We start from the raw sequence: 20120 nt of genomic DNA, 5'->3' as shown, positions 1-20120 counted from the left end.
ATTTAGTCACTATGCTACCCCTCAGAATTTCAAATTACAATTAGATAAATTTTAGTTTGATAACTAGTACCTCTAAAAAATGATGTCCTGAACTCTGATTTTAAATGACAACTTGTATTTTCCATGTACAGTTAGCAGCAGTACTGAGATTGAAAACAGAACAAAACTTACTCAAAGTCATCATTGTAGTTACACCCTGAAAGTCCCAGAAACCTATGTACAAATGCTTAAACATAAGAATCTTGTAGAGGCAATAATATATGACTATTTAACAGTACCAGTCTGTTTCTGTGTTATTGAATCAATACTTCTCACTCAGTAAAACTGCAAGGAGACAACTTCTCTTTATATGCTTTGACACAGATAATCCAAAGTCATAAATAATCAAACATAATTTTTTTTCAAAAGTAATTTTTTATTTGGCTTTGGCATATAATATTTTGGTACATAAAGTAAAACATGACTGCCTAATACTCTACATTCAACAGATTAATATAGAGTGACACAAATTGGAAAATTATTCATCTTTCTCAGTGGAATTATTCTTTAATCTTATTGTTATCATGAAACAAAAGAGTATTTTGCATGAGTTTGAAATTGCTGTCTTATAATTTGTATTTAATGCCTTCCCTGAATTGGAAGACATGAGGTATTTTTTAAAATGTATTTATTTTTTAATTAAAGTATAATTGCTTTACAAAATGTTTTCTGCCAAGTATCAACATAAATTAACCATAGGTATACATATCTCCCCTCCCTCTTGAACCTTCTTCCCATCTCCCTCCCTATCCCACCCCTCTAGGTTGTTACAGAGCCCCTTTTTGAGTTTCCTGAGACACACAGAAAATTCCCATTGGCTATTTTACGTATGGTAATGTAAGTTTCAATGTTACTCTCTCCACACATCTCACCCTCTCCTCCCCCCACCTGTGTCCATTAAGTCTGTTCTCTATGTCTGTTTCTCCACTATTGCCCCGCAAATAAATTCATCAGTACCATCTCTCTAGATTCCACATATATGCTTAGTACCCGATATTTATCTTGTCTTTCTTACTTTGAAATGAGGTATTTTATATAAATTTCTCATGAGTTTCATAAAAGAATTAAACAAGGTATCAGGTTGTCACAACCATACAACACATATCACAGTATTGAAATTGTTGTTGTATTGATTGTCACCTTTCACTGGATATTAAAAAAACGTATTTTTTAACTTACCTGAGCACTTCAACAAAATTTTGACTGTCTATAAGAATACTGATATTAACAAAATAAAATTTTAATTTAGATAGCTTTGATTAACTGTAAAATCTGAAATGAGATTTGGGGTCACAAGACATAGGTTCAAATCTTACTTTATCACAATTTATGTGATTTCAGTCTCTAACTCATCGAGGGTCATCTGAATAAAAGGAATAGCACCTGACCTATGTACTTCAGAGTACCTGTAAAGGTAAAATGAGGTAATGGGTGAGAAGTACCAAACAAAGGTAATTTTCTGCATATTCAGCTAAGAAATATATGAAATAAGAAAACCTTTTAAGGTTCATTGTGACAAAATTCATGTTAAAAATAGTTACCATGCCATTTTTCCCAAGTAAAAACACCTTTTCTCTTCAGTCTACACATACACTTAAAACTACTCATTACCCACCCACACAAAATATATATATATATACACACACACACCCCTTGTATCAAAATACAGCCCCCTGTGTTGTATGGTCTCTGGACTTCCCTGGTGGCTCAGACAGTAAAGTGTCTGCCTACAATGCGGGAGACCCAGGTTCAATCCCTGGGTCAGGAAAATCTTCTGGAGAAGGAAATGGCAAGTCACTCCAATATTCTTGCCCAGCAAATCTCATGGACAGAGGAGCCTGGTGGGCTACAGTCCATGGGGTCACAAAGAATCGGACACGACTAAGTGACTTCACTTACTTCAATAAATACTAGCAGAGTTGACACTGGTGCATCCTCTTCCTCAAAGCACTGAAATCCATCACCATAATGACCCACAGAACAGCCTCAACAGTTATTAATCTACTGGTTTCTTCTCATTTATTTTTGTGTTTTGGCGGCAACCAGCGGCATGCAGGATGATCCCTCCCACCCCCGGCCAGGGATCAAATCCAGGCCTCCGCAATGGAAACACCAAATCCTAACCACTATGCCACCAGGGAACTCCCTGTAGATTTCTCTTTGAGTACCTCTCATATTTATGGCTTCCCTCGTGGCTCAGAGGTTAAAGCATCTGCCTGTAATGCAGGAGACCTGGGTTTGATCCCTGGGTCGGGAAGATCCCCTGGAGAAGGAAATGGCAACCCACTCCAGTATTCTTGCCTGGAGAATCCCATGGACAGAGGAGCCTGGTGGGCTACAGTCCATGGGGTCGCAAAATGACTATTTTTTTTTTCTAGATTAATCTTTTTTACTGGTTCAGTTTCTGGCTCTTCAAACGCAGGAGTATAAGGTTTCATCCTTGGACCTCCTTTTTTCTCACTCTGTTTCTGTGAAGATGACCCAGCCTATTCCAGTAGACCCAGGCACTATCTCTGTGCAGCCAACTCCCAAATCTCTCTTTCTTCATGGCTCCTTCCCAGGTTCCAGGTCTCTATATCTAATTATTGACCACATATTTCCATCTGGAAGCACTTCGGTCTACGCGTCTAATTCATTATTCTTCCCGTGTCCCAAACCTCCTCCCCACCTCTGCTGCCACTCCAGACAGTCATCAAGCAGAGACTGTGGAGTAAACAGGGATTTTCTCCACTGGTCCTCACCTGTCACCTCCACGCTCTAAGAACAGGATCTGCAGATTCCGTCTCTGAAATATCATACTATTTCACTTACTTTCATCTCAATTTAAATTCCCACTGCATTCGGGCTTCATTATTTCTTTTTAAAGTATTCTGATTGCCTTTTAACTAACCTCTCTGCTTTAGTCTCTCACAAATCCATCCTGTTAAATATAATGCCAAAGACATAAAAACACTCCCCTACTTTCTATGCTTACTCTTTGCCTGGAAAATAAACTCCAAACTCTTTGACATAGCATTCAAGACCCTAATTTGTTTCTAACCTGTTTTCCCAGTAACTCCTATCCACACCCTCTTCTTTCTAGAACACTTTCAGTTTCACGCCCTAGTTTATGGTATTCCCTTAACCTGTTAACGGTTGTTCTTTATTTGTCAAAAGTCTATACGTCTTTCAGATCCATGTGACAAGTCATTTTCTCTGCAATACCTTCTCCAGTCTGTGTTCCAGATAGAATTAATCCTTCTTCTCCTGTACTCTTCTGCTATTAAAATTAAACTTAAGTGTAAGAAATGTTTATCTCTTCCACTGCATTAGACTCAAAGGGAAAAAGTATTACTCATCTTGATTTCATCTATGATTCACAGAATGCTTGACAAATAGAGGCTACCCAATAAATACTAAACTGAACACTTATTCCTGATGTTTGTAACAAATACAGAGGACAAACTTTAAGAATAATTCTTATCTGTATAACATACAAACTATATCATATTGATTTTGTCAGTTATTGTTAAAATCAATAAATCATTTGGCTTTGGATAATAATGAAAGTATATCTGAAAGATGAATTATTCACTGTAATCCTTTTGATTTTAAGTATATCAACAACTACATTTCTCTCTTACAGTTGGTTTGGAAGGAAGCAGGAAATAGTTATGCAAAAATCCAGTCAAGTATCTGTAAAAATACATAGAAATCAAGAGGCCATTAGTAGTACTATTAAAAGAATCACTAAAAAAAAAAGAATCACTAAATTTATTAAAGTTTTTTGTATATTAAAGAGTAAAAGACATTGTAAAGACTAAAAACAATATTCAGTTAAAATAACCTTAAGGAAAATCAGATATATGCTAAAGAGTCAGTGCCACATCACTGTCACAAAATTTTGTGTAACAAAAAAAAAATCCATCTCTAAGAAATACTAATTTAATGAAATTACACTCAGTCCTGTTCTATGATTATAGCTCAAGTGTCAGCAAACTATACCATGTGGACCAAATCTGGCCCCTCACCTGTTTTTTTGGTCAACAGAATTTTACTGAAATACAGACATTTCATTCATTTCTGCTTCTGTCTGCTTTTGCTCGACAAAAGCTGTTAGCTCTACAAAAGCTGTTGTATAGCTGAGACAGAGATGATGTGTCCCACAACACCTAAAATGTGTACTATCTAGACCTTTAAAAAATTTGACCAACTCCTGCTACAGATAATCAGTTGGAAGTTTGGTTGTAAAACTAGGCTGGGCTGTTGTAAGTATCATTACTCTAGAATTTAGTTTTTCTATGCAAGGATTTCTTCTTAAAAATTATAAAGATGTTATGATAGAAATAGATGTCAAGTATATAGGAGAGTTAAATGGCATACAAAAAGGATTTTTTAATGAAAAATTGTGTTACTTTTATACTCTTATGTACTTATACTGCCCTTTTATATTAGAGTACATCACTGAAAATGAACTGGTCTACCATTAATGTTTCACTGAAAAGTAAAAAATTAATTCTTCCTGCAGGAATAAAGGAGTGAAGTTAAGTATAATTATTTTTCAAAATGAGGGGAGGGAAAGGTGGAAGCAGGGAGGAGAAGGGAGGGGGAGCAGGGAGAGAGAAGCTACTGTACCTCATTCTCTAACTGAGATGAAGCCAATCTGTGTACCAAAGTTAGGACCATCTCGGACATGGGAGAAAAACTTGTCAGGATGACAAGACGTACAGAGGTTGAGATCCTGGTTTTGGTCCTGAATATTCTGTGGTAGAATTCCTCCCCGTTCAAGAAGAATCCTTAGGATAAAGATTTTTCCAAAGACAGAAAGTTTACTTTACCAACAGACAAAGCAATATGGAAAAAACATTGATATTAGTATAAAAGAACTCTGGGAAAGATCTGCTTGGAACAATGCAAGTTGTCATTCAGTTACAGAACAGGGCCACAACAGGAAATGGTAGATTTCATCATTACAGTTCTGGACTGAAATCAATCATCATTGTTGTTTAATTGCTAAGTCCTGTCTTTTGTGATTCCATGGACTACAGCCTGCAGGCTCCTTTGTCCATGAGATTTCCCAGGCAAAAAAACTGGAGTGGGTTGCCATTTCCTTCTCCAGGGAATCTTCCCAACCCAGAGATCAAACCCACCTCTCCTGCATGCGCAGGCGAGTTCTTTACCACTAAACCACCAGGGAAGCCTCAGATCAAACATACCTAGTGGCTTTACGGATGTCAACACAGGGATTTGGTGAGTCAAACAGCCGTACACATCCGGGATCAAGATTATGAAACGCCTTTGCTGATTCCCTTGGAAGAGTAAAACAGCACGGTCCAACTGAAGGCCCTAGTACAACAATAATGTCTTCCAAACTGCAGCCGTATTCTGCTCTCATAGCGTTCACTGTAGCCATAGCGACACCTAACAAGGTACCTTTCCAACCTAGTAAATAGGAAGAAAGATAAGCAAAGTCAAACATAACAAAATGTCATCTTAATTTATGTCTAAGTTAAAAGTGAGCAGGGTCGGCTTATGTATTTTTCCTAAGGGTGCTTTCACCTCTTAGTTATTGTGAATAATTTCTGTCTTGAGCATGGGTATGTAAATATCCTATTGACATTCTGCTTTTAACTCTTTGGATATATGTTCAGAAGTGGAACTGTTGGATAATATGATAATTCTATTTAAAACCTTTCGAGGAAACATCATACTGTTTTTCATGGCAGCTGCATCATGTTATACTCCCACCAATAGCGCATCATGGTTTCCATTTCTCTTCACCAAAACTTATTTTCATTTCTTAAAAATATAAGCCATTCTAATGTGAGGCTGATACCCTGTGTGATATCAGAATGTGAGGTGATATCCTGTGGTTTTGGTTTGCTTTTCCATATTAGTGATGTTAGTGATGTTGGGAATCTTTTCACATGTTTATTGACCATTTACATATCATCTTTGGAGAAAGACCTACTAAAGTCCTTTACCCATTTTTCAATCAAATCTTTTAGTTTTTGTTGTTGTTGTTGAATTGTAGGTATTCTTTTTGTATTCTGAATATTAACTTATTAGATGTATGAACTGCAAATATTTATTCTTTATCTGTTGGGCTGACTTTTTACTTTGTTGACTGTGTTCTTTGAGGCACAGAAATCTTTGTTTTTGATAAAATCCAACTTATCTATTTTTACTTCTGTTGTTGTGCTTTTGGTATCGTATCAAAGGAACCACTGCCTAATCCAAGATCACAAGGATTTATACTTATACTTTCTTCTATAATTTTTAGAGTTTTAGCTCTTACATTTAGATCTTTGATCCACTTTGAGTTAGTTTTTATACATGACATAAGGGTCCAACATTGTTCTTTTGCATATGCCTATCCAGTTTTGCCAGTATCATTTGTTAAAGAAATTGTCCTTTCCCCATTGTATAGTCTAGGTACCTTTTCAAAAATAATTTGACCCTAATGCAAGGGCTTGTTTCTGGAATGTCTATTCTATTCCACTGCTCTATTGTCTTTATGACAGTACCATACATACTGTTTTGTAGCTTTATAATAAGTTTTGTAGCTTTATAATAAGTTTTGAAATCAAGAAGTATGAGACATCTAACTTTGTCCCTTTTCAAGACTGTTTCATGTATCTTTGATAATTTTAAATTTAATGTTTCAAAACCCAGGAAGTAATAAATATTATTCACATTTTATATCCCGGAACTAAGACTGAAATTTTAAATAACTTTGACAATGTTAAATAGTAAACCTGACTTCTAGTCAGCAGAAGATAATCCAAAAGATCACTCCTCATTTTACACAGACTCATTACCTCTGGATAATCTAATAATAGTATTTTTAAAAAACTCTCAGCAAACAAAATTCCAAAACCTTAACAAACATAGCACCTAAAAATTCTTTGTTCTTATATTCAGAGACTAGTTAAAGCTAATCAACTATAACATATTAAACTAAATGCAATTTTCCAAACATATCTTGTTTTTTCTTATCTTTACACTTGCTGCTGCATTTTCAAAAATACCTTCTGCAACAAGTCTAACCTTCCTATTCCCTACTACCCAGACTTCAAGGGTAGACTTCTCAAACCAGAGACATTACAACTCAGTACAACTCCCTGGGAGTGTTTTGAAAAGCACAGAGGTTTTTCTTTTTGGTTATTACATAAGTACAACTGGCATTAAGAATTTTGAAAGCCAAGCACACTTAGTCTGCAATGTGACTATCTTGCGCCAAATGTTAATAACATTCCTGCTGAGAAACACTGGTACCTAGCCAAATCCTACAAATCTCCCAGGAATCAGCCTCAGTCAGTTCAGTTCAGTTCAGTCCCTCCAGTCGTGTCCGACTCTTTGCGACCCCATGAATTACAGCACGCCAGGCCTCCCTATCCATCACCAACTCCCTGAGTTTACTCAAACTCATGTCCATCGAGTCGGTGATGCCATCCAGCCATCTTATCCTGTCGTCCCCTTCTCCTCCTGCCCTCAATCCCTCCCACCATCAGGGTCTTCTCCAATGAGTCAACTCTTCCCATGAGGTGGTCAAAGTATTGGAGTTTCAGCTTTAGCATCAGTCCTTCCCATGAACGCCCAGGACTCATCTCCTTTACAATGGACTGGTTGGATCTCCTTGCAGTTCAAGGGACTCTCAAGAGTCTTCTCCAGCACCACAGTTCAAAAGTATCAATTCTTCGGCACTCAGCTTTCTTCACAGTCCAACTCTCACATCCACACACGACCACTGGAAAAACCATAGCCTTGACTAGACGGAACTTTGTTGGCAAACTAATGTCTCTGCTTTTTAATATGCTATCTATATTGGTCATAACTTTCCTTCCAAGGAGTAAGCGTCTTTTAATTTTGTGGCTGCAATCACCATCTGCAGTGATTTTGGAGCCCCAAAAAATAAAGTCAGCCACTGTTTCCCCATCTATTTCTCATGAAGTGATGGGACCACATGTCATGATCTTAGTTTTTTGAATGTTGAGCTTTAAGCCAACTTTTTCACTCTCGTCTTTCACTTTCATCAAGAAGCTTTTTATTCCTCTTCACTTTCTGCCATAAGGGTGGTGTCATCTGCATATCTGAGGTTACTGATATTTCTCCCAGCAATCTTGATTCCAGCTTGTGCTTCTTCCAGCCCAGCGTTTCTCATGATGTACTCTGCATATAAGTTAAATAAGCAGGGTGACAATATACAGCCTTGATGTACTCCTTTTCCAATTTGGAAACAGTCTGTTGTTCCATGTCCAGTTCTAACTGTTGCTTCCTTGACCTGCATACAGGTTTCTCAAGAGGCAGGTCAGGTGGTCTGGTATTCCCATCTCTTTCAGAATTTCCCACAGTTTATTGTGATCCACACAATCAAAGGGTTTGGCATTGTCAATAAAGCAGAAATAGGTGTTTGTCTGGAATTCTCTTGCTTTTTCGATGATCCAGCGGATGTTGGCAATTTGATCTCTGGTTCCTCTGCCTTTTCTAAAACCAGCTTGAACATCTGGAAGTTCACGGTTCATGTATTGCTAAAGCCTGGCTTGGAGAATTTTGAGCATTACTTTACTAGCGTGTGAGATGAGTGCAATTGTGCAGTAGTTTGAGCATTCTTTGGAATTGCCTTTCTTTGGGACTAGAATGAAAACTGACCTTTTCCAGTCCTGTGGCCACTGCTGAGTTTTCCAGATTTGCTGGCATATTGAGTGCAGCACTTTCACAGCATCATCTTTCAGGATTTAAAATAGCTCAACTGGAATTCCATCACCTCCACTAGCTTTGTTCATAGTGATACTTTCTAAGGCCCCCACTTGACTTCACGTTCCAGGATGTCTGGCTCTAGGTGAGTGATCACACCATCTAGGTAACTGCCTTCTTTAGGGATTATACTCTGAGTCATATAATTTGACATAAGTATTCCTTGTATCTCCTCCTGACCTAAGAGTCTACTAGCTCTCTTCTATCTTTACACTTATCACCATGGGTAGTAATTAACTATTAATGCTGGGAAAGACTGAGGGCAGGAGGAGAAGGGGATGACAGAGGATGAGATGGTTGGATGGCATCATCCACTTAATGACCATGAGTTTGAGCAGGCTCTGGGAGATGGTGAAGGACAGGGAAGCCTGGAGTACTGCAGCCCGTGAAGTCACAGACAGTCAGACCATTACTTAGAGAATGAACAAAAACAATGTCTATCAGAAAGAAATTATAACCTTTATAATTTTGGGGAAAATTATAACTTTCCCCCCAAATTGGTAAAAATCCAGGTGATTAACTAAGTACACTTACCAGAGTGAGCAACCCCACATGCTTTTTTGACAGGATCTGCAAAAACTATCGGAATACAGTCAGCACCAAGAGCTGCTATCGTGACTCCTTTTTGATTTGTGGTGATTCCATCATAAGATTCAGGCTCCTTCCTTCCCATAATCCAGACATCATTGGCATGATCAGTCTAATACCAAAGATGTGAAATAAAAATGTTTTGAAAATAGAATTTCTCATACCATAAGCTTTTCTGAAAGTATTTTGTACAAAATAATATAACCGGTTTAAGATTACTGCTGCTGCTGCTGCTAAGTCACTTCAGTTGTGTCCAACTCTGTGCGACCCCATAGACGGCAGCCCACCAGGCTCCTCCATCCCTGGGATTCTCCAGGCAAGAACACTGGAGTGGGTTGCCATTTCCTTCTCTAATGCATGAAAGAGAAAAGTGAAAATGAAGTCGCTCAGTCGTGTCTGACTCTTAGTGACCCCATGGACTGCAGCCTACCAGGCTCCTCCATCCATGGGGTTTTCTAGGCAAGAGTACTGGAGTGGGGTGCCATAGCATTCCTTAAATACATCAGGTCCATATGTGTATAATATAATAACAAATTTACTTGGCTCTATGATATGATAATCTCTATGTATTTTCCTCAAAGGAAAGCAGACTTCAACATTTAAAAAAAAATCAAAATAGTACCGATGAACCTATTTGCAGGGCAGGAATAGAGATGCAGCAGAGTGAACAGACTTGTGGACACAGGAGGAGGGCGGGGAAGAGAAGGTGGGATCAATTGAGAGAGTACTATTGACATATATATATTTCCATGTGTAAAACAGATAGCCAATGGGAGGTTCAAAAGAGAGGAGATAAAAAAAAAAGGAAGGAGATATATATATACTTATGGCTGATTCACATTGTTGTATGGCAGAAACCAACAACATTGTAAAGCAATTATCCCCCAATTAAAAATAAATTTTAAAAAAATTTAAAATAGTCCATCCATCATGAAAACCCCTCACTAGAGATGGGTAAATCTCTAATTGCAGTAGCTGTTCAGTTGCTCAGTTGTGTCTGACTCTCTTCGATTTCACGGATGACAGCACACCAGGCTTCTCTGTCCTTCATTATCTCCCAGAATTTGCCCAAACTCATGTCCATTGAATTGATGATGCCATCCAACCATCTCATCCTCTGTCACCTTCTTCTCCTCCTGCCCTCAGTCTTTCTCAGCATTGGGGTCTAAACCTAATAGCAGTACTTTCCACAAAGTACTAATTGACTGAAAGAAATTAAATTTCCAAACCAATAATATTTTTACTTTTCCTGGAGTCAAGAAATCTAGAATTCTGTAAGAGCCAATTATCTTATCAGTTGTACCCTAGTTCCTCCTAGTGTTAATATAGAAAACAATGGCTTTTCTCTCTCACCATTCAGGAAACTTACCTCTAAATCAAAAAGGCAGTGGTACTATACTCTGGGGCTTCCCTCATGGTTCAGTGGTAAAAAAAGAAACAAACAAAAAAAAACTCACCTACCAATGCAGGAGACTCAGGTTTGATCCCTGGGTCAGGAAGATCCCTGGAGAAGGAAATGGTAACCCACTCTGGTATTCTTGCCTGGGAAATCCTATAGACAGAGGAGCCTGGTAGGCTACAGTCCATGGGGTCACAAGAATCGGACACAACTTAGTGACTAAAAAACAACTGTAGTTTTAGATGTGAGGAGTTCCAGATGTTTATGTGTGTGTGTATATATCATACAATTGATCTATAGAATATGATATATATCTCTAAGAAAAATAACCACAAACATTATCCTAAGTTTTAGATAAAACATTAGATGTAAACATTAAATAGCTTATTTAAAGTCCATATAGTCATTGGCAGAGTCAAGAATATACTTTAAATCTTCCAAAATATGAAACAAAAGTGTACCTTTATTTGGTAAAATTTATTCGCATTAAATCCTGCAGCCTTCCCCAACCTACGCAGATTTTCTTGAACAACAGCCTTGGGATCTCTCCGTTTGGAACTACTGAAGAGATTGAATGAGCTAAGAGTTGGTATGTAAGATATCCCACCTGTTCTTGTAGTAAATCCATGTATGAAAGTATCTGTTGAGGATAAACAGTGAAGATTAAAACTAGGCTGTACAAAAGACTGTAAAGCCTTACAAACCCAGTCTCTCATTAGGACTTTCCCTAATAACCTCACCCTGCATTAGTTTATCCAGCTTAGAATTTCTACAGTTCTTTATAGCTTCATCTGTTCTATGACACAATGTTTTGAGTTTGTTTTACCTTCTCTGTGGGATTACTGCTCTTCAAATGGTATCTTTTTCCCGTTAGTTTTTGTTATGCCAATAGCATACAGCTCACAGTAAATATCCTTTTACTAACAAGTGAGATTGACTGATTTAAATTTCACTCTTCTGGGAAGGCACCACAGAGTTAAGGTTTCAGAATTTCTAAGTAGGAAATGCTCAGGGTCATAAATCTCATTTAAAACCAAGGCTGGGGGATTTGTCTTAAAGCTGAATTTGCATAAATCGAATTTATTTAGAGTGACTTTGAAGGCACTATTCCTTCACACATGTGACTCTATAAGGCTGTGCATTACACTCCCATGTTGTCACTGATGCTAAGGAACACATAATCTCACACCAATCTACAAAAGACACAAGAAAAAGAGGTGAACAACCTGTAAAGAAAGACTGGCTTTTCATATTCAAGTAAAACAACTGATAGTGTTTAACATACCTGGGATCAAAGGAGATGTGATAATGGTTAATTCTCCCTTCAATGCTGGCAAACTTCTCAAATATGTTTCTATTTCATTCTGGATTGCTTCTAGTTCTTGAGCTGTGATTATGTTTACTTCAGTAGACTGTTTCAAGAGACCTCCCTTCAAAGTCATCTGTAAATCTTCAAACTCAAAATTGTAAACATCAGTAAAGAGTCGGTCAATGAAAGCCTTCATTAATGTCTTCCGGTGCACAGGCACAATTACCTTAATGCTACTCAAATTTTTTTCATCAACTTTTTGTTTAATTATATACAAAGAGGCAGCCATGCTGGGATTGCTAACAGTCTCAAATTCTCTCAAGAGAGCTGATAATCCATTGCCTGTTTCTAATTCACAATTATCATGGTCACAGCTGATGTTACTACAACACATTATGCAAAAGAACTTGGCCTTGGCACCATGGTGGTATCTGACCGCATTCAATGTCTTTAATAATGTCTGATGACAGTTTTTCTGAGAGTTCAGTTTCAAACCAAAGAGATCAATCAACACTGCTTCTGCCATCCTTCAATTCTGTACAAAGTTCTTCAATGCAGTTTTTGTGTACCCCAAAATTCACCTGTAAAGAAAAATTAGCATAAGTAAGAATGCAAAATTATATCAACATAGTTACAGTTACAACAGAAACTTATGGATGGGTAAACAGAAGAATTGCATTGATTTAAAAATGTAACCAGAATAGTGAACCTGGACTCCTCCCAGAAAAGCTAATCCACTATTTATCAGAAGAGAACCATGACAATGAAAGCAAAGCCAGCTCTTAATTCATTTTGTACTTTACATCTTTCCAGTGGAACAACAGGTTTAGTTTTGTTTTCAGATAGTAAATTTTAAGTAGGGAATTACTTATTGACTTAGAGGAAGTACTGTTTTTTAATTACAGGGTGTTAACCTATCATTGATACATCATTAATCCTGACATGACAGGCTTGTTAGGTCACATCCCTTCCTACGAAATACCTGGGCCTTAGATTCAATAAGATTAATTGGAGTTGCATTTAAAATGTAAAATTTTTTTTAATTTCTTTTTTTTTTCAAGAAAAATTGTATTCCCCCCCGCCCCACCCCCCCCGAAACAGACTCAAAGATACGAGCTGTTACCAGCAGGTTGAGGGAAGGCGGGGAGGGGCAAGATAGGGATAAGGGGATTAAGATACAAACTATTATGTATAAAATAAATAAGCTACACGGATATATTGTACACCACAGAGAATACAGCCAGTATGAGAATAACCTTAAATGGCATAATTTATAAAAATGTTGACTCACCATGTTGAACCCAACATTAATATTGTAAACTAACTGTACTACAATTAAAAAAAAAAGTCCGTTTTGAAGGTTAAGAGCAGAGATGACCGACAGGTTTGCCTCCAGGAGTCACAGGTATGGCAGCACCTCGTTACATTAGCACTCGGTCCCTTCCCAAGTCCAACGATCACGCAAGCAACTGCCATTTGGATCACGTGCGCACCCCCGCCCCGCTCTCCTCACCCCCCACTACACTCACACGCTTTCTCACCCCGGCCCCTGCCCGCCCGTCCCGGCTGCCGCGCTCTCTCTGGGGACCCCTCCGGTGTCAGCCTCCGCCCCTCCTAACCCGCGCCCTCCGCACCGAGTAACGCCGCACGACGGACGCCTCGGCCACCGCCCGGTCGACGCTCGGCCCCGCGGGCCGGCCGCTGCCCACACGCCGGGCCCTCGCCCCGACTCCTGCCGCCCCTGCGGGCTTTTCTGACGGTCGGGCGCACACCCGAGGCCGTCCTCCGTCACTTTCGGTTGCACGCTCGGCGGCGAGCTCGAGCTCTGAGGCGTCTGCCGGCCCCGGTCCTGAGCCTGAACGAGACCCAGAGGCCGTGAGCGTGCGCCCCCGCAGTCCTCAGCCGAGTCCCCGCCGCTGTGAGGGCGGCGCCCGTCCCGCCTCAGCCGCTGCACCCGCTTGACTGCGGACTGAGCACCCGCCCCGCATCCACCCGACGGCTGCGGAGGCCGGGTCGGGGGGCCGGGGGGCGGGGAGCCGGAGCGACCCGGGGGGCGGACGCGCCCGAGCGCGGGGAATCGTCAGCAGTTCCGGGTCCGGCGGCCGCCAGCCTGCACCCGCCGCGCGGCCCCTGGAAGAGGAACGGGAACCGAGCAGCGGCCGGGCCGAGCGGAGCTATAGGCAGGTCCGCGGGCGGGAGGCCGGGCCGGAGACGGGGCGGGTGAGGGGCGGGCGGGCCGTGAGGGAGCGGGCGGGCCTCCCGACGGGGCGCGCGGCGGAGCGGCCGGGGTCGGCGGCCGCCTCCCTCCCCCGGGCGACGACGCCCTCTCCTGCTTCCGCGCTCGGCGCGGTCGGGACCCCCAGTTTCCTCCTCAGAGCCCTGGCCCGAGACCCTCTTTACGTTAGTACTTGGCACTGTGTCGCGTCCAAGTTCACATACTGCGCCTCCTCAGGCAGATTTTTTTTTTTCTTCTTTACTGTTTGGCTTTGTTTCCAGAAACAAGTTGACTGAACCCTCCTCCTTTGCCTTTTTTGCTGATCCCGCCTAACTTGCTGACTAGACTTCATAGCTCCTTCACATGTGTGGATAAACCGATGTCCTTATAAAAACATGAGCCAAGCATAGAAAATTAGAAGGCACTGACCTTAAGAGTTGTGATAAAAATGTAAATTAGCATCCCCTTTCTCCCCTCAAAGAGCGTAACATTTATTTATTTTAAAATACTGAACATCTCCTACCTATGTAGATGGCAGGTTCTATGGCCAAAGGGAAAATATCTCCAACCTTCAAAGCGTAGGAGACAAGGTGCTTCCTATGGCACTGTTTATGATGGAAGGAGGGGTCCCTTTTTTCTGACAGTTGCTCACATGATAAGTTCTGAAGAATGTTTCCCTGAAAGAAAGATTCTCAGCAATCTGGGAGTTTAGAAGAGCACTGGGAACTGAGACTACTGCTATTATGTTTGAGTAGAGAATGAGGTCACCAATCCACCCATCAGTGAACCCACTCTTCAGTATCTGGCAGACTTTTTTCCCCCAAAAACTGTATTTTCATTATTTTTCTGAACATTTATTAAGAGCACTGAGTGGTAGGCGTTACACCTGATCCACACTCTGCCCCAAGCTTGTTTTATGTTGAATATTACTGTAAACAAAATGGAGGCCTTTAGTTACAACACTGGGTTAAAACATTTATGTCTGTTTTTATAGATGATGAGCATTTATTTCCTGTCATGCAACAGTAAACAAGTTAAAAAAGAAATATTTTAAAATAGAGAAGCCATCAGGGAAGAGAAAGTTTGTCATTATATTGTATTTACAAACCATTTCCTTTCACCGTCTGGTCCTGGACTTTGACCTGATCTGACAACTCATCTCAACCCCATTTCCCCACTCCAGTGGCTCTCAATGCTGGCTGCACATCAGAACTACAAGTAGAACTTTAAAAAGCAGAAATGCAGGGACCACCCCTCTCTACCACCTCCAGATACACATTTGAATCAGAAACTCAAGGAGTCAAGTCTCAGCCTGTTTTGCTTTGCTTTTTGTTTTGCTTTAATCTCTACAGATGATTCAGATGCATAATTAGATTTGAAAAAATGACTTCCCTATTACCAAACTACTGAAACTAAAGGCTGTTCCTTGGAACACCATATGATTTCATCCTTTACATAAACTATTTCTTCTACTTAGAACACTGTTCTCTATATATACTTTTTTTTTTAAAACAGCTACTTGTTCAAGACCCTCCAAGCTCAAATATAACCTTCCTTGAAGCCCCATCCCCTCACCAAGCACAATCAACTACTTCTTATAGCATTTTGTTTTTACAGGAGAAGCTCATTCATAGATGCAATCTGGATCCATAACCAAGCAATATGTTGAAAAAGTCTATTAAACATTAAATTGTATGCTTCATAAATACAAACATGGTAGTATGTAAATTATATCTAAATAAAACTGTTTCAAAGGAAAGTTAAACCAGTCATGAAAAAGTATAAAATGTATATACCATAATACCTTAAAGTTTCTTTTATTAACCTGAAACAACTATGTGCTTGTTTGCTAGTCTGTTGAGTGGCACAGCCTTTTGCCACAGCCTTTCCTTTGTACGTGGCCTCCAGATTAGAGTTCTGCATCATAGTACTACGATAAAGTACACTTCCTAACTATCAGCTAAGCTTTCTCAAAATGTCATTCTTTTAGAGGAAAATGAGGCTTCCCAGGTGGTGCTAGCGGTAGAAAACCTACCTGCCAATGCAGGAGAGACATAGGTTCTATGAATCCTTGGGCCAGGAAGATCCCCTGGAAAAAGGAATGGCAGCCCACTCCAGTATTCTTGCCTGGAGAATCCCATGGACAGAGGAGTCTGGCGGGCTACAGTCCATAGGATCACAAGGAGTTGGACACAACTGATGCGACTTAGCATGCATGCAAGAGACACTTGTGAAGCTATCTGAGTGCAAATTACTTCTTCATAATCTTTTTATAGTTATCTCACGCATTCAAACAACTCACCTTAATAGGGTCTTGAAAAATATAAATGTAGCTTTTAAAGAACAAACTTTCCCAGAAAGATAAACACCAATACAGTATACTAACGCAGGTGGTAACAATAACCCTATGTGCAAGACAAAAAGAGACACAGATGTATAGAACAGACTTTTGGACTCTGGGTGAAGGTGAGGGTGGGATGATCTGAGAGAACAGCATCGAAACATGTATATTATCAAGTGTGAAACAGATCACCAGTCCAGGTTGGATGCATGAGACAAGTGCTCAGAGCTGGTGTGCTGGGATGACCCAGAGGGATGGGATGGGGAGGGAGGTGGGAGGGGGATTCCGGATGGGGAACACATGTAAATCCATGGCTGATTCATGTCAATGTATGGCAAAAACCACTACAATATTGTAAAGTAATTAGCTTCCAACTAATAAAAATAATTGGGAAGAAAAAAAGTAGCAAACTTTTTTTCCCACACTATTACATTGGTTTACTTAATATTTAATTAAATTGTGAAAGCACAGTGACAGGTTCAACTGGCATAAACAGGTTTGAGAACAAACACAAGTGACATTGTCACATGTACAGTTTTCACTGGTAGGAGCAGAAGTGGGCAGACTCATTGGAGAGTGGCTTTCTAACCCTTCAGCATTCAGCATGCACGTTCAGTGTGATGTGGGGATTTGCAGCTTATGATTTAAAAGGAAATAGAATAAGTTAATTGGTGAGAGGTTAAGTGTAGGTAGACTTAGAAAACACACACTGTATCTCTACATTTTCATTGTTTGACTTTGCATCTACTTCACCCATAGAGACTTAAAAAGTCTTTAGGGGACAGAGAGAGTGCCTGGCTGTTAAGGGGAACCGTTGGGAAAATCACCAGGAATTGTTACATCACCATATAACTCCTTATCTTGATGATTTTAAAATTGGTAACAGTTGTCTTTAAGCCATTTACACTAGAGTTTATGAGTCCTTCCAGAAATGGACATAAAACATGCAAATTTCCTTGTGAAAAACTTACGTTAGTTTCCATAACAAATGACCAAAACTGGATGGCTTAAAACAACAAAACATGTTCTCTTGTAATTATGGAGGCAGAAGTCTTTTTTAAAAAATATTTATTTCTGTATTTTAATTGGAGGATAATTACTTTACAGTATTGTGGTGGTTTTTGCCATATATCAGTATGAATCCATAGGACTTCTCCATGCTGAAGCCCCCACCCACCTCCCTCTCCACCCTATTCCTCCAGGTTATCACAGAGCACTGGCTTTCGGTGCCCTGCTTCATACATCAAACTCACATTCACAGAAATCCCACCTTTGACTTAAAGCTATAAACAATGAATAATATATAAATATTCTCTACATTCTCTCTGAAAGGAAGTTAAGGAACAGTACCAATCCTCTGGCTACTTTCTATTTTCAGCAACCTGAAATTTTAATCTCATTGCCTAGCCAGAGAAGAGAATAATCCCTAGTTTCAGCAGATTCTAAGACTCTGCCATATAATAGGTATGATATTATTATAATTTTTTAATTTTAATAATTCAATTAATTTATTCTTTTGGGATGACTCTGATGTTTTAGCTTCTCTTGAAAACATGCAGTAGAAATAGTCTTTTTTACCTGGATTGTGTATTATTGACTCTTACTAATATGTGCAGTATGTTATATTTTTCCCATGATGCCTTTTTAGTTTTTTGTTGGAATTGAGCCATCCAGAACTGATTCCATCATATTTTTTTAAGTCTCAGTTTCAGGAAAACTTTATCTTTCCCCAGGTTAGTTTTTTAGCTTCCCCAGTCGAAGTCAACTTGAGATGTTAAACTTCCCCTCCCACTTGGAAAACAAAAACAAACAACAACAAAGGGAATTTCATACCCGTTTGAAAATTATCTACACAATTTTTCTCTCCTTGTTTTCTCATGAAATATTTGTTCTAAAAGAGGTGGGAGGAAATTGTAAACTTAATTAAAACTACCTGGCAGGTCCACATAGCAGTTTTTTCCATTATGGATGAAAAATGATGTTTATGTGACATAGGTGCACATGGATGGTTGCCTCTTAATTCTTTTAAGCCGGAAGCTCTCAAAATCCTGGGGCTGGCAGGGTGGGGGGAAGGATTTGACAGCCTTGCTTTATTTTGCTCATTAACTTAGAGGGAGGTACGGATGATGAATTTCCAAAAGCTGGAAACATGGCCTTTTAAAAATCTCCTCCCAAGGGCCAATTATAGGCACTTGCCTCTTGAATTCAAATAAGATAGTGCACAAATGTTGTTTATTACAATGCCTAAGTACATAATAAATACCTACTAAATGTTAATTTGGATCCTAATTGCTTCAGATTTCATCCTTCCTACTTGGATGTATGACCTTTGGCAAATTTCCTAATTTCTCCAAATTTTAGTTTCCTCATTTTCAAAATATACGTAAAAATAATGTCTAGACTGTAGGACTGCTCTGAAGGATAAAACAGATAATCTATGTGAAAGTTGTTGCTTAGTCACTAAGTCATGTCTGACTCTTTGCAACCCCATGGACTATAGCCTGCCAGGCTCCTCCATCCATGGAATTTCCCAGGCAAGAATGGAGCAGGTTGCCGTTTCTTCCTCCAGGGGATCTTCCCAACCCAGGAATCAAACCCATGGATTCTTTACCTCTGAGTCACCAGGAATGACCCCACTATGTGAAAATACTTATAGGTAATTAATAAATGTTGGCTATAGTTAATATTTGAAGGCGAAATGAGAAGAGGGAGGAAGAGGGTGAGATGGTAAGGTGGCATCACTGACTCAATGGATGTGAATTTGAGCAAACTCTGGGAGATAGTGAAGGACAGGGAAGCCTGGCATGCTGCAGTACATGGGGTTTCAAAGAGTCAGACATGACTTAACGACTAAACAACAGTAGTTAATATAGGACATGTGGTTTATTATAGTATTTCCACTGCATTGTTTTCTGTAAAGCTAGTTATTTAGTTGAAAGTGTTTTTCCTAAATGATTTTTTACATGTAATATTTGTTATAAAATACTGTACATATTATAAGATTTTTATTTTTTAAATCAGAGTCACTTAATTCATATTTATATTTCCCACAATGTTTTGTATATATATGTAGCTTGAATGAAAGAATAACTGATATTGTCTAATCTCTAAACTCTTGTTTTCATTGATTTATGCAATTATAAGGAATTATCAGTAGATGGCAGTGGTTTATTTTCATTTTTATTTTTTGTCCATTTTAGGAAGATCCGAAAAAAATGATTACTTTCTCAATTTTAAACCAGATATCCTTTCATGAATAGCTTGTTTAAAGAAATATCACCCAATAGTTCTTCAGTGTATGCTGCTTTAAGAGTAGAAATCAAAAGTACCAATTACTTTATTTTTACTGTAAAAATCTAATTTTTTTTTTTTTTGGTTTCTTCATCAAATACTTTGTAGAGAATATGAAAATGAATAAGACACTGTATTTGCCTTCCTGGAGCTTATAGTCTAATAAGGAAATACAGTATAAAATAATGTAAATTCAGTAATA

The 20120-nt window shown here is 39.2% G+C and overlaps 1 protein-coding gene across 1 annotated transcript; it reads right to left on the bottom strand.

The window, feature by feature from the left end:
• Positions 1-394: 394 nt before the first annotated feature.
• Positions 395-14173, bottom strand: LACC1 (laccase domain containing 1). Its single transcript, XM_065902152.1, has 7 exons — positions 13706-14173; positions 12048-12652; positions 11224-11402; positions 9310-9475; positions 5235-5460; positions 4654-4814; positions 395-3714 (listed from the first exon to the last, which is right to left on the bottom strand). Exons 2-6 carry the CDS (start codon positions 12595-12597, stop codon positions 4655-4657), a joined length of 1281 nt encoding a protein of 426 aa, XP_065758224.1. The 5' UTR covers positions 12598-12652; positions 13706-14173; the 3' UTR covers positions 395-3714; position 4654.
• Positions 14174-20120: the final 5947 nt, after the last annotated feature.

The sequence above is a fragment of the Muntiacus reevesi genome, chromosome 11 (assembly GCF_963930625.1).
Source record: "Muntiacus reevesi chromosome 11, mMunRee1.1, whole genome shotgun sequence".
Classification (NCBI taxonomy): Eukaryota; Metazoa; Chordata; class Mammalia; order Artiodactyla; family Cervidae; genus Muntiacus; species Muntiacus reevesi.
The sequence above is the reverse complement of the archived record's forward strand: the minus strand, read 5'-3'. Positions and strand labels throughout refer to the sequence as shown.